The following is a 15454-nucleotide window of genomic DNA, read 5'->3' on the forward strand; positions in this document are numbered from 1 at the left end:
TAGAAAAATGTAAAGATAAGTTTTGGCAGAGCATATGGGAATATCACAGATTTTGAATGAGTAAGAGCCAAATTTTTAGTTTCATTAAATATATAGTGAAACTTAGGTCCCCTTATCAGTGTGACAGATATGTTTGAGCTTATGTTATAGTCAGACATCATAGGTCCATTTTGTAAGCAAGCATCCAGATTCATGGTGTGGGGGCGAGGTCGTTATCTGCCATGGGCTTCACTGCCCAGTGCTATGAGGGGGCCATCTCACTGGGAAACCTCCAGCGTTGTACTGGCAGGTCTTTCTTGTGTGGTGATCAGGCTCTCAGAGACTGCTTTCTCACCAAGTGCCTCTAAGACAGCCTGCGAGTGTTCTGGCAGCGGAGTTGAGGAAGAAGCCTGGGGTGGCAGAAGCCTTGCATACCATTTTCTGTAATAGCCCTGTTTTCAGACTCTGGCCTTAGTGGTGTCTGGTTTTCACAGCCTCACACCCTTATTATTTACCTTCTCCAAAGAATGATCCTGGAGTGTTCTGCCAGAGTCCAGGAGGGTCTCGGCGTGTTAATTGCTTTTTTCCAGGAGTTTTCGTCTGCGCCAGTTGCTTTTTGCTGCACCTTCACTAATCTCCTCCTCCACACCACTCAGGCGTGAACCATCTTTCTAGTGTTCAAGTCATGTATTACAAGTCTTCTCTCATTCTCCTTATTCTCATAGGTTTGGACTGTTTTAAAAATTACTTTAATATTATTTTTGAGTGGTCACTCCATGGAGAGTATAGAGTTAAGTATGTATGTTGTATTCTGTCTCATAACATTTATCTTTGAATAACTTTATCTTTACACATGTTCTGTTTGGAAAACTTGAATAAATTATAGTATTAATATTATATAATCAATCCTAAATAGGTTTGATACCTTCCAGTAAAATAATTTTCATTTCAAAATTTTGTTCTTATATTTACCCGGATTGTTATAATGTGACTTTATACAAATGAAAAATTGCAACACTCTGTAGTATCATTTACTTAAATATATTGTAAGTTATTTTAGTCCAGATGTGTTAGCTAAATAGGGAATGGCATCCCCGTAACACTGGGTATCTATATCTCTCTGAAGCATTAAATAGTTTTGGTATCTTGTAATAATGAACTAAAAAACTTTCTTCAGTGTTTAGTTGTCATATAACCTAAAGAATGAATATTATTTAAATACATATAGTGTATGTGTTATACCGAGCTTCAGGGAAATCCTGATTTATTGGAGTGAATAACCTCAAATTATGTCCTTAAACTCATATTTTTAAATTAAAGGCTTTTATACACAGAGAGGAGAGGTTGTTCAATGTATGTGTGTGTCCTCCTCAAAACTATTAGTATGACGTTTATATATATAATATTGAACTACTTTTGCATTACTACTAATTTAGGTTTTTGAGTTTTCATTTATGATTCATGACATCTGGAGTCTGTCTTCTTCACCATTGTCCAGGGAGTATCTAGAACGAGCATCTAAACAGTTAAGCCAGGAAAGGGCTGTGAGCAAACACGAAGTAAGGAGGTTTATGAGATATGTTTAGATTAGCTGAATTTACATTGTTATTGCTGCTACTACTTTTTATCTACCTTCTACCTTCTTCAGAAAACTTAGTTTTCAAATATGTAGTTCCTCTCTAGTAGTAATTTTCCTTTTTCTAGCATATAAGATTATCTTACCACAGAAGTAGGTAATGAAATTAATTACAATTAATTGAAAATATTCATAATAAATAACAATTCAGAAACATAGTAACAGTTAACAAACTAGAGACAGTCTAAAAAAACTTATAAAAATGGTTATATTTTCCCATTTGGTTTTGTGTTTTAATTTTTTTGTGCATCTGTTACTAGGCCTATGAAGGTAACTGTCATGACATACAATTAAGTAGAGGGAAGAAGGCGGTTAACTGTTTGTGGATCACCCATTTTATTCTTCACTGCTGTTGCAGACAAAGCCTGACTCACAGTGCTCTAAAACAGCAAGAGTTAATTTCTTTTTTTTTTTTTTTTAAGATTTATTTATTTATTTGGGAGAGAGAGAAAGCAAGCACAGGGTTGAGGGGCAGAAGGAGAAAGCATTCTTCTTCACCCACCCAGCAGAAACCTGAGATATGAGGCCCCGAAGCGGGGCTCCATCCCACGACCCTGGGATCATGACCTGAGCCAAAGGCAGATGCTCAACAGACTAGGTCCTCCAGGTGCTCCAGAAGTTAATTTCTTATGTCATATTCTAGTGTGGGTTGGGCATTTCTCCAAGACAGATTGCCTCTAGTCGTTAAATCAGGTATCCAGGCTCCTTCTATGCAAAGGCTCTCCTGTGGTGGAATCCTTCTCTTTCAGCCCCTTGGATGAAAGAAAATGAGTACAAAAAGGCACAGTACCCCTTAACAGTTTCAAGTGACACATAAGCCACTTGTCATACAAGTGACACTGTCCTTTTGATATGCATTCTGTTGCCCAGAATTAAATATGTCCCCACCTAAATCCTAGAGAGGCTGGGAAATTTAGTTTCCTTTGTTTGCTCAAGAAGAGGAAAGTGAAACAATTTAATGAAAACAGCTTTTTTGGAGGGAGGGGTTTTTATCCGCAGAAATCACAATAGGGCTTTGGCAACTAACTGTAAGATTTGAATGATCAGTTTTACCAGGTAGATATCTATGCCATAGCTTGCTTATATTTTGTTATTTTTAATCATAATTTAACCTCATTTGTGTGCATACTGTCTCCATTAATTTGATTTTATATAATACCAAAGTCAGAGAATTTTTAAAAGGGAAACAATCATCTTTAGTCATCTCTAATGATTTACCTCACAGTCTCCTTATAATGAGAGTGTAGGTGGAAAGTCTGCAGCCCTGTAGGCTATTAGCCAAGACTTTGAGTTTAACAACAAATTGAGCATCTAAAGTAGGGAGGCTGTGTTGAAATTCCTTATAGCCATGGCCAGAAATGAAAAGCAAATCCTGTATCCATTGCTTATTAGATATCTCTCTAGTTTATGTCAGATTACAATTACTTGATTTCTTTTTTTTTCCTACTTACTCCTATTTTATAAAATGAATACAAAACAGAAAAGCAATGAGTGATCAGTAAAAGTGATTATCAGAGACCTGATGGGATCTCAGAGTTCCCATCCCCTACATAGCAGTAGTAAGTAGCCTCTCCCTCTATTGGGTGTCAATAGAGGCTGATTGGGAAGCCTGCACGGGTGCCTCCCGTGGTGTCCCTAGGCAGTGTCTCAACAACAACCTGATTGAATCTCCAGGTTTTTTTTTTCTTTTTTAAAGATTTTATTTATTTATTTGAGAAAGAGAGAGAGAGAGCAGGGGGAGGAGCAGAGGGAGAGGGAGAAGCAGACACCCCGCTGAGCAGGGAGCCCAAGTAGGGCTCCATCCCAGGACCCTGAGATCATGACCTGAGCCGAAGGCAGATGTTTAACCCACTGATCCACCCAGGTGCCCCGAATCTCCAGGGAGTTATGCTGAGTGAAGAACAGCAACCTCAAAAGATTGTGATTCCGTTGATAGAACATTCTGGAAATGCTAGGATTAAAGAAATGGAGAACACACTTATGGTTGCTGATGTGATGAGAGTGAATGTGGCTTAAGCGGGCAGAGGGATCTTTAACAGTGTTGGAGTTGCTATGTATCTCAACTGTATCCTTGTTAATATTCTGGTTGTGATGCTGTACTGTGGTTTTGTAAGATGTTTGGGGAACCAGGATTAAATGTACATGAGATCTCTGTATTTTCTTCATCTACAGTCATAATTTAAAATTTTAATTAAAATTTTAAAAAGTTATAAATCATCTGACAAATCTAAATAAAAAAAGTTTCTTCCTCCTATTTAGGCAAATATACTACTAGTACTTTATAACTATATGACACTCTACGAGGCCAGGTTTGAATTTAGAATTCTTAGACACCTTGGTGGTGGTGGGGAGTCGGCTTCTGGCTGCCAGGCTCCAGCCTGCTCCCCTTCCTAGCTTCATCCTTTACTCTAAGGGCTGTCCTGTGAATACATGTGGTCTTCCTGGACTGCATGTCTGAGCTCTGTCCAAACACCCTCCACAAACCACTGTCCCTCAGGCCTGGGAGTGTGAAATAAATAAATAAGTAGAAAATATTAAAAAGTAGGGGTTTCATAATTATGTTGAGTTCTTTGGGAAGAGAAAACACTCTCTTTTCAACTTCAGTGCAATTATGTTGAGTTCTTTGGGAAGAGAAAACACTCTCTTTTCAACTTCAGTGTGTTTGACTTTCATACGCTTGTTAGGACACGATTGTAGGTGAAAATAGGGGACCAGTTGAATATGCAGGGTTACAAGTGAAGGGAACCAGTGGACAAGGACGCTGTGAGCATAGGTAAGCAGCCTCGAGGGAATTCGATGCCTGCCTTCCAGGAGGTTTTTGTTCTCCTCTGATTTTACTGTCAGTTCTGCATATTTTACTACTTGAGTTTGATTTTATCTCTTCCTTTTGTTATTTTAGTTTATTTGGAACCATTTCCACTATATATATAAAACTGTGCGGAGTAGTTTCAGTTTAAAAAAAATGTTGCTTAAGTATGTGAAATAATGTAGTAGGTTTAGAAAGTAAAGTAACTATAAGGTAACAGTAGAGAATTTAAATGTTTACTACTTATTTTTTTATTTTAAAGGAATTTACTTTACCTTTTATTGTTTTTACATTTTATATTTTTTCTGAGTGCTTTATTTACCAAACCATTTTCCTTTCTTCAGATGTTCAGAAAATCATTGGTAAAGATGTTTGAAGTTAAAGGATTGGACTGCATCTTTTTAGAAACATACATGGGCATGAAGAGGCAGTGTCACATGGTTTATGAGTGCATCCCTCTCCCGAAGGAAGTGGGTGACATGGCTCCCATCTATTTTAAGGTATTTGGGGATAGTCTTTGTATGCATATCTTTTCATTATGGTGCTGTTTTATGAATATGATTATCTTTTTTCTTGTATTTTTTTCTCTATATATGCTTATGTCAGACTTTAAAGAAATGAAGTAAAGCACAAAAAAATTCCACTGTATTACACATTTCTGTAGAGGAAAATTTGGGAGTTTGATCTTTAAAAAGCATGCTTATTTATAAGTATGAATAAACTGTCAAATGGTCATTTAAAATTTCTATTTTAATTTCTCATTTCTCAAATGAAAAATCAGGTTTTTACCTTGAAGTACTTTCAAGTCGAAATTATAATTATAATTCTAAAAAAAACTTACTGAAATTCACAAGAGCTTACTATGGTTACATACAAATAGTATAAATTACAATTGTTAAAATAAGTTACTGCTCTCTTAGTATTTCATACCTCATCATGCTGTTTGTAAGAAGAAACCAGTGTCTAACCTTGACATACATTTTGGACATATAATTACTAGAGTGTTTAATCAGTTAAGTGTCATTGTAATATTCAGACAGCTTTTACTGAATAGCATGGCTTGATATTGAGCTGGGTGCAGTTTAACTTACAGATTACTATAAATGCTTCCATGTAGAGCCACCTATGAATCAGTAACATGTCAGTGATCAGAGGAGGTCATGTTTTGTGAAGGAACAAACAGGAACACTTTTCAGTGCAACATTTAGACAACATAGGATAGTCAGGTTTATCAATGTGGACTGTACATCCCAATAAGAAGGATTGTAAGACCTGTTAAGGTTAATGAGGTGGTGAAAATCTATTGCCTCTGTAGAGATTTTTTTTAAAGATTTATTATTTATTTTAGAGAGAGAGAGACAGAAAGAGTGTGAGCATGCTTGAGAGAGAAAGAGGGCAGAAGGAGAGGGGGAAAGAATCCTCAAGCCGACTTCCCACTGAGCAAGGGAGCCCAATGAGGGGCTTAATCCCAGGACCCTGAAATTGTGACCTGAACCAAAATCAAGAGTTGGCCACCGAAGTGACTGAACCACCCAGGTGCCCCAATACTTTTTTTTAAAATAGGTTTCACACCCAGCACGGAGCCCAGTATGGTGCTTGAACTCATGACCCTGAGATCAAGACCTGAGCTGAGGTCAAAAGTCAGATGCTTAACCGACAGAGCCCCCCAGGCACCCCTCTTTGTACAGATTTTTAAAAACAATTGACTGTGATTTTTAAGAATTATACTGTTGAAGTAGAAGAAGGAGCCGGATAATCCCCCAACCCATGCTGATTCCATGTCAAACAGAATCAGGTGGGAAAGATGTTATTATACTTTAATTTTGTGTGTGTATGTTGGTACTTCCTCAGGAGGATCTTTGATTACTGTGACTGTCAGCCTTGAGGTAATAGGATGCAACATGGGGCAGCCACTGTTTGCTCACAGTGGGCAACAGAAATGTCATCACTCAACAGGATAGTGTGTCACATTTTTACATTAAACCTTTTTCATGATCATTAAAGATGCATTTATTTGATTTGGCTTCAGTTTTATATTAAATGTGCTACAGTATAGTGTCAACACAAGCAATCCAGGCCCTTTAAATATGGAACAACAGTATATCTGATGTTTTTAAATTGTGCTTATTAGAATGTTAATTGTATGTTTAAAATTTGTTTCATTAATAATGATAACTGTACAAAAATGAGAGTATTTTATACTCATGATCCTGGATTTTCTATTAAATATTTCTTTACCATAAATACTAGTTCTGTTGCTTAGCCTAGAAAGTCTTATGATGCCATTTCTATGTATTTTTTCCTCCTGCATTTTTACTTCTTTGTTATAGGGCCAGAGATGGTCCAAGTGCTTGATTGCCAGAGAGCTTATAAATTACTTTCAATATTTGGAAAAGGACGGTAAAACTAAATAAGTTTATTTGAGCAGATTTTTATGAATGAGATAAGGAAGTTGTGAATGTTTGTTTACAAACTTATGTTCAATATTAAGTTGCTTAGACTTACTAAGGATTGTGTTTATTATGTAAAGTTGGGCTAAAGTTAGTATAAAAATTAAGAATGAGTGAAATAATCTTATCTTGGCTAAAGATAGGACTTTAAAAAAATCAAGAAGGTCCAGTTTTAAATAACAGAAATTAAAGCTTAATCCATTCAGAATAAGAATTACCATGTGTAATATATCCTGTGATTAATTCACTGTATTACTTTATTTTTATACTATCTCTTTGTATTTGCTTATGAACTATTTTTTCATTAATAAATGGCTATTTCTTAGAAAGCCATAATGGAATCTGATGAAGAATGGTCTATGAACAAGAAATTGATCGATCTCTCTTCAAAAGATATCAGAAAGTCTGTAAGTATCTCTTTTTCCTCCCTGGTATTTAGGATCTTCATCTTGTTTGAGAGAGACCATTTGGCTGAGTGTCCAAAGGTGAAGTAATTCTCTGAATAAGAAGTTATTTTCATCCTCCTTGGTCTAGCAAATATTCATTTGTTCAAATGTTTATTTGAATGTGTATTCCTGACCTTCTGGCCCTGTGCCATTGCAGTGCCTATAATGGCTATGATAGCACTCCACTCTGCCACAGGAGCTCCTGTAATGGGCTTCTCAGCCTCTGTGGGACAGGTAATGAGAGGGCCCTTCTTGTTACTTGAATTGTAATGAGAGAAACATTTTCCTAGAGTCTATTTGGTTTTGAACCTCTTTTTTTTTTTTTTTTTTTTCCTTATACAAAGATTCCCTTTTAGGTTCCTTTAAAACAGTGGTTGAGTTAGATGATGGCCTTATCATTTTTTGTTGGACTTTCTTTTTTTTTTTTTTTTTTTTTTAATTTTTTTTTTTATTATATATTTATGATAGTCATACAGAGAGAGAGTGGCAGAGACAAGGCAGAGACATAGGCAGAGGGAGAAGCAGGCTCCAGGCACCGGGAGCCTGACGTGGGATTCGATCCCGGGTCTCCAGGATCGCGCCCTGGGCCAAAGGCAGGCGCCAAACCGCTCCGCCACCCAGGGATCCCCTGTTGGACTTTCCTAACCATGCTGCCCAGTCTTGATTTGCAGATCATCTCTTAAATATGCTGCACATGAGTTGAGTACTTCTGCAATGACCTCCCTCTTTTCTAGAAATACAAATTGAATAGAGAGAGAATAGAACTATGGATTCCTTTTTGTTCTTCTATTCAAAAAGTTGTTTATCATACAACTACTTGTTGAGTGACAGCTATTTACCAGGCACTCTTACACACCGTAGAACAGAACAGAGAAGACCATGGACTCTGGAGGGCTCAGTCTAGGTGCAGGGGTTGGACACTCCAGCCTATGCTAAATCTTATATTCTGCTGCCGTGTGTGTAAATGGTGTCATATTGTAACACAGCTACACCAGTCTGTTATGTGTTGGTTTTGGAAGCTTTCATGCCATGAGGGCAGAGCTGAGAGTTACAACAGAGAGACTATGTAATCTATAAAGTCCAAAATATTTTATTTAAATTAAAACTTTTATAACTTTTTTTTTTTTTAATTTGTTGACACTTGTAGTAAATGGCATCAGATAATTTTTCTTCTGTTTCTTCTTTTGGAAAGGCAAACTCCTGATACAAGTGACTGGTAGGATTTCTCATTACATTTATTGTATCTTAGTCAAAAGATTGAAATTCCATTGCATTACTGATGGTAGTTTTAATTGAAAGATAAAACATTATCTACAGTCTTCTTCTCTTTACTTGCTGGTGAATTGGGCCAAAAGATGTATTTAAAAATTAAAAACAAAACCCAAACCCCTCTCCAAATGTCCTCTTTATTTCTGTCCTCTGTGAGCCTGTACAAAAAGGCATCTAATGTATGCACACCTGTTGTGGCTGAGTTTTTCACTTCTCATATCATGATCTTCAGTGCCATTAAATATTCTTTTATAGCATGATTTTAATGGCGTTTGAAAATATTTCATAATAGACATTGTAAAAGAATGTATTATTCTCCATTTGCTACCCTGTATATGCAGTTTTCTTACTGGTAAACCACCTTGTACCTATTCTAAGTTTGTTTTGTAAAACATGCACAGTATTTGAGTTAAATATCTAGAAAGTTTTACTATTTTAACCAATATAAAAAATAAGAAACATCTTTGTAGGAATGGTAGTTGAATATTCTACTTTGAAGTATTGCAAAGATGCCAACAGTTGCCTTTTCTAAGTCATCACATAGTATCTGAGAGTCACAGCAGACAGGGAATGAGCCAGATGACCTCTCAGCTTTAGGATTCAATAATCATATGGATGAACTTGTGAAGAGAACTTGAATATTAGGAATAATTCCAGAGGAGGTTACTTTTTAGGTTAACAAGCTTTCCACTACCTTTTAAAAATGATAAAAAGTGTTTCTGAGCACAAAGTGAACAATCTTGACTTATTTTGATGTTATGTTTATTCTGGAAGAACCTCATTATACTTATTTTTTAAAACTCTATGCCCCTGGTAGTTTCATAAAATGTTTTACCTGCTTCATGATTGGGTGATTTTTTTTTTTCAAGTAGATCCTTGGCTTCTAGGAGAGATTTACATACTGATAATTCATTCTGATTCTTTGTTGACTTATATTCTTCTGTGATGAGTATAACCTTTTCTTTTTATGCCTGTTTGTTTCCTTTCTGAATCTTGATTTCTTTGCTTGTATGAAGTTTGTGTGAAGTTCATAGAAATACACGAGGGAAATAGACCTTTATGTTCACTGCAGAGCAAGTGCATGTTATTAACTGACTTGTCAAGAGAAGTGTTCATTTTTCCCAAGGCAATTTTATTGAGATTTCATATGAATTCTTCCCAAACTTTTTTTTTTTAAGATTTTATTTATTTATTCATGAGAGACAGAGAGAGAGAGAGAGAGAGAGGCAGAGACACAAGCAGAGGGAGAAGCAGGCTCCATGCAGGGAGCCCAATGTGGGACTTAATCCTGGAACTCTAGGATCATGTCCTGAGCTAAAGGCAAACGCTCAATGCTGAGCCACTCAGGTGTCCCTCTTCCCAAACTTAAAATACTATGATTTTAAGTTTAATTTCAACTAACCCAATGTGAAATAGGTTTTGTTGGACTGAACTCAGGTGGTTAGCAGGCCTGCATTCCTTCTGGAAGCCATGGGAAGAATTCGTGCCCTTCCCTTTTTCCAGCCTCTAGAAGCTGCATGCATTCCCTGGCTTGTGGCTCATCCTTCATCTTCAAATCGAGTGATGTAGGATCTCCCAGTCTTCCCTAACACTAACTCTTATGATTGCATTGGGCCCACATGGGTAACCCAGGACACCTCCTCCTCATTTCAGTAACCATAAACTAATCCCATCTGTGAAGTCCCTCTGCCATATGAGGTAATATATTCATGACAAATGTAGGATTAGAACATTGACATATTTTAGGGCCATTATTCTGCAGAATACAGTAATATAGGAACAGAGGGCAGAGGCACGGTCATCCCAAATTGCTTCCTCATGTTCTCTCTCCTTGGAAGCACTGTCCACTGGTGATGTAGTTCTGGAACATTGTTTTAACCATCCACATTCGTGATTTGCATGTGATGATCTGCTTCAGATAGCAGAAATATTGGATCACCTAGGTGGCTCAGTGGTCCTGGGATTGAGTCCTGCATCAGGATTCGTGCAAAAAGCCTCCTTCTCCCTCTGCTTATGTCTCTGCCTCTCTGAGTCTCTCATGAATAAATAAATGAATCTTTAAAAAAAAACAGCAGAAATATTTTTGTGATGATCTGCTTTAGATAGTGGAAATATTCTCATGGAGCCTTCCATCCTTTTTCCTTTGACCACCATGTTTGCACAAAGCACTATTGTTTGGAAGACAGAAAAGATAGTAGTATTGGAAGAACCTGCTCTGTGCCCAGCACTGAGCTAAATACTTGATGTGCAGTCACCTCCTTCATCCTCACAGTGAACCTCGTGGCTCCTCCTCATCCTCATGAGACTCAGAGATGTTAAATAACTTGGTTACACAGGTGTAAGAATCAGAGCTGTGGGAGAGGCCATATCTGTCTCTTGACTTCATTTTTGCCTATTGTCTAGGTCATACATGTTTATCATATTTTTAAAATGCAAAAATATAAAAAAATACAAAGGCACAAAACCTTGTATTTTATGTTATGTACTATTTTGTTAACTGATTTTTTTCTTGTGCTTTTCCTATAACATGAACAGCTCTTTAATAAGGCTTAATTTATACTACTTTTTATTATTTTATGATGACCAATCTTTCCATCGTACCATACTATCTCCTCCCAAGTCATGCCTTCTCAAGGACACAATATAAAATACATATAATTACATAGACATGTGATTCAGTGCCAAAATGAGGAACTGCTGACTATACGAGGGGATCAGGATCCACCTGAGTAATTTGTGGTGACAGAATTCAGGCTTAGAGGGAAAACTTGCAAGGATACAAGATCTACTTAATTGATGAAGCCAGAAACTATGGACTTTTCCAGTTAAGATAGAATTCAGACTACGTGTGTGTGTGTGTGTGTGTGTGTATATGTATGAGAGAGAGAGAGAGATTATGTGTGTGTATATAGAAAGGAGAGATGAATAGATAATAGGTAATCCTGGAGAAACTTTGAAATAAGGTTGGTAAACTAAATACTGCTATACCCATCTCACCCATTAATAAAAATTGTGATTGACTGGGTTTGGTTCATCTTTGATAAGTAAATAGATAGTAGTAAAATCTCAGATTATAAACAAAGCTCTATGTATATGGGTAGGCCTCTCCCTATTCTGCTTGGTGAGGGAAATATGTGAATCCATATCCTTAGTCTCTGTGTAGTCTCAGGAAAATTACTGTTATATTTAAAAAAAAATAGTACCTTCTTCCTGTTTTCCCCACAAACAGGAAAATACTGGTTTTTATTATAATTGCTGGATGTTATAAAGAGTTGTCTGGCTGAAAGGCTACCAAATGAATGTTTTACTTTGAAAGTTAGGCCATTGCCTAGGTATTTCTAAGATTGGAAATTTATTATATACTTTTGTCTTGAAGGGGTGCTTATTACTGTCATGTCATAGAGCAGGAGAAGGGATTCAGCAGAACTCTGTGATTCTAGGCTGTGTTCATGTGTGATTTATCCATTTATTTAGGTACCCAGAGGATTACCTTACTTCTCTGTGGATTTTGGCCTCCAAGGAGGGTTTGCCCATGTCATTGAAGATCAACACAAATTCCCTCATTACTTTGGAAAGGTATGCTCACAAGTTTAATAAAATTCTGGAGTTTAGCAATTTGGTTAACACTTGTCTTTCAAAGAGAAATAAAAACTCTGGGCACAATATAGAGTGAAGTTGGTTAGTACGGTTCCACACAATTTTTAGAGGAAGAAGCTAGGAACTATTAATAAAAGTATCCCAGAATATTCATAACAGTCAGGAATGTCACTTTGCAACCAAACATATACTGACCCTGTCAAGAGTGCCGATACTTGTTTTCCCGTGGAGTCAGCACGCCTTGTGTTGAACAGGGTGACACATGTTGACACCCAGAGTGAGCTGACAGTGAGCCAGGTTCTGTTGTTGACACCCAGAATGAGCTGACAGTGAGCCAGGTTTTGTTGTGAGCACTCTGTTTTGTAGATGTTCTTTCGTTTCACAGATGAAGACCCTGACCTCCAGACAGGTTATGTAACTCAGTCACAGTGACAGAACCAAGGGTGCACATGCCTTCGTTCATGTGCAGACCCTTCGTTTATAATGAAGCACCATACAGTCCAGGAAGCATATGTGACTGTATCGCTTCATGCCAGGCAGGTCTATAGACTGCCGGACATGGTGTTTTCCTGTCACCCTCTAAGCATTGCACGTCTCTGCCATATCCTTGTGTACGTGGATACTGACAAGCATAAATTGCATTAATTTCTGTAGCTAACAGCACAGGAAGAGAATCATGAGGGAAATAATGTAGAATAATAAGCAGACTAATCAAAATCCATTTCTTATGGGGCTTTGGAATATGACTTTTAAATGAAGGTGATTTATAACTTTTAATTCTTTGTCTTAGTATTAAAATATGATTTGTTTCCTGAAAAAAGATCTCCAGCTAATAATAGAAGAAATAGGAGTATAAATATACCAAGTAGTAGAACAGGAACCTCTGCTTGGATTGCAGTCCAATAACAAAGTTCATAATTGCTACATGTTGGTTAACTTTTTCTCCTTAGCCTTCACCAGAACAACTCAGAAGGACCCTCTCCTCATGGGGAGAGGTACTAAAACAAGCAACAAAATGAACAAGTTGCATGACAGGAAACACAACTAGCACACCTAGAATTACAGGGTTTGCATAGTTAGAACTAATAGAAAACAAGATTTTTCCCCCATGTTTTTATTTAAATTCCAGCTAGTTAACATATGGAGCAAAATTAGTTTCGGCGTAGAATTTATCAATTCCATACAACACCCAGTGCTTATCCCAACAGGTGCACTCCTTCATCCCCATCACCTGTTTCCCCCATCCCCCCCACCTCCCCTCTAGTGACCAGTAGTGTGTTCTCTGTAGTTCAGAGTCTGTTTCTTGGTTTCCCTCTCTTTTTTTCCCTATGTTCGTTTATCTTGTTTCTTAAATTCCACATATCATTGAAATCTTATATTTGTCTTCTCTGGCTGACTTATTTAGCTTAGCATTATACTCTCTTGTTCCATCCATGTCATTGCAAATGGCAAGATTTCATACTTTTTATGGCTGAGTAATATTCCATTGTATATATAGTCCACATCTTCTTTATCCATTCATCAAGCTGATGGACCCTTGGGGTTGCTTCTATAATTTGGCCATTGTTGATAATGCTGCTATAAACATAGGGGTGCATGTACCCCTTTGAATATGTATTTTTTTATCCATTGGGTAAACACCTAGTAGTACAATTGCTAGATTGTAAGGTAGTTCTATTTTTAACTTTTTGAGGATCCTCCATGCTGGAAAATAACATTTTTCAAACTAATATTTATGTAAAATTTGAACATCCTTAGAGAGAACTACTAAATTTTATATTTAGTAGCAAAATAAACAGAAATAGTTTCATTCCGTTTCAGACATGTGTCTGTGTGTTTTTTTTTTTTTTTTTCTTCTTCTCATTCTTTAAAAGGAAATCATTGGTGGGATGCTGGATATAGAGCCAAGACTCTGGAGGAAAGGGATCCGAGAAAGCTTTGAGGATCAGAGGAAGAAAGCACTGCAGTTTGCTCAGTGGTGGAAACCATTCGACTTCACCAAAAATAAAAAATGTTGAGTCATATCATTCATTTTTAAAAATTTCTTCTTCAGATTCCTTTCAGTTTTATTTCCATTGTATCTAACTAACCAGCTGACCCTCAAGCCAGAGGGAGAGAAGATACTGCTCTGGGTATCTGACACCAAGCATCAGTGGATCATGTTTCCTGCCCTACCTTGTCCTGTGGACTTCATTGTAGTAACTGGGAAATGTTTCTTCCCTTCTGGGAAGAAACAGGGGTACCCTGTTTACATTCCTGTTCCATGCCTACATCTTGGTGTTCTGAACTGTTCAGTGTAAGATGTGGAAAGACTTTTCTGACAGATTATCTGGGAGGTATAGCGGATCATTGGTTCAGAGGGAGGCGAGTCTGCTTCAAGGTTGTGAAGATTATTGACTGGCGTCTCTTGAATATTTTAAACTGAATTGGCATTTTCAGTAATAATTGCAATTTCTTTTCAAAGCATTTTATAGAGGGGCTCTTAATTTTCTGCCATTAGTATGTATATCTTTTTTATTAAAGGAAAAAGAATGTTCTAAGATTAATAAAGAAATAAAGCATAATGTGTTCATGATTTGTTTTTATTTCTGGATTTTTAAATAGTGTCTTTGAATTTGGGGAATTTTACAAGTAATTGTTCCATGCTCACTTTGGCAGCATATATATTTAAACATAATTATTCCAAATAACACAATTTACAGTTGTTTGAGTTTTGAAAGTTATAACCTAAGCCAGATCATCGTTTTGGGGTTGTACTATTACAAAATCTTAAGTAACAAGAATATTCTAAATGTCCAGAGCACATTCTGTTGCTCTGTACTTAATCTGCACTTCGTTTTTCCTTTTTTTTCACACTTGGTGTCAAGAGGAAGCCATATACTTATTAAAATATGACCATGTTGTAAGAGTGCCTATTTTTTAAATATGGAAGATATTTTTGTTGCAACTCTTTTTCAAAGATACTGGATTTGGGAGCTGATCCTTGACACTTTGTCATGAGATGTTGAATACCTACATCAGTCTAGTGAATACTCCAGAGTAGCTCCTCTCTATAGCTATTTTTAATATTACAAGTTGGCCTTGATAGGATAAGAAGGATATGCAAACTGAACTCCCGATTTTCCTCCTGTTCCAGTTTTTACAGCAACCGTGTTTTGTTTGTCTTAGTTGTCACAGAGCCTGTCTGCATTCCAAAAGACGGGTCTTAAATCCATCTCTTGATGGGAGTAGTATCAGATAATTGGTGACCACCTTTTTTTCTTAAGATTTT

The 15454-nt window shown here is 36.9% G+C and overlaps 1 protein-coding gene across 1 annotated transcript in view; it reads left to right on the forward strand.

Annotated features, from left to right (window-relative positions):
• Positions 1–14758, forward strand: part of CWF19L2 (CWF19 like cell cycle control factor 2) — a 147061-nt gene extending 132303 nt beyond the window's left edge. Inside the window, exons 15-18 of the mRNA XM_041772214.1 lie at positions 4766–4921; positions 7198–7278; positions 12061–12162; positions 14058–14758. Coding sequence (XP_041628148.1) covers positions 4766–4921; positions 7198–7278; positions 12061–12162; positions 14058–14201 — 483 coding nt within the window. The 3' untranslated portion in view covers positions 14202–14758. The remainder of the gene's footprint in view (positions 1–4765; positions 4922–7197; positions 7279–12060; positions 12163–14057) is intronic.
• The last annotated feature ends 696 nt before the right edge of the window (positions 14759–15454 follow it).

The sequence above is a fragment of the Vulpes lagopus genome, chromosome 10 (genome assembly GCF_018345385.1).
Source record: "Vulpes lagopus strain Blue_001 chromosome 10, ASM1834538v1, whole genome shotgun sequence".
Lineage (NCBI taxonomy): Eukaryota > Metazoa > Chordata > Mammalia > Carnivora > Canidae > Vulpes > Vulpes lagopus.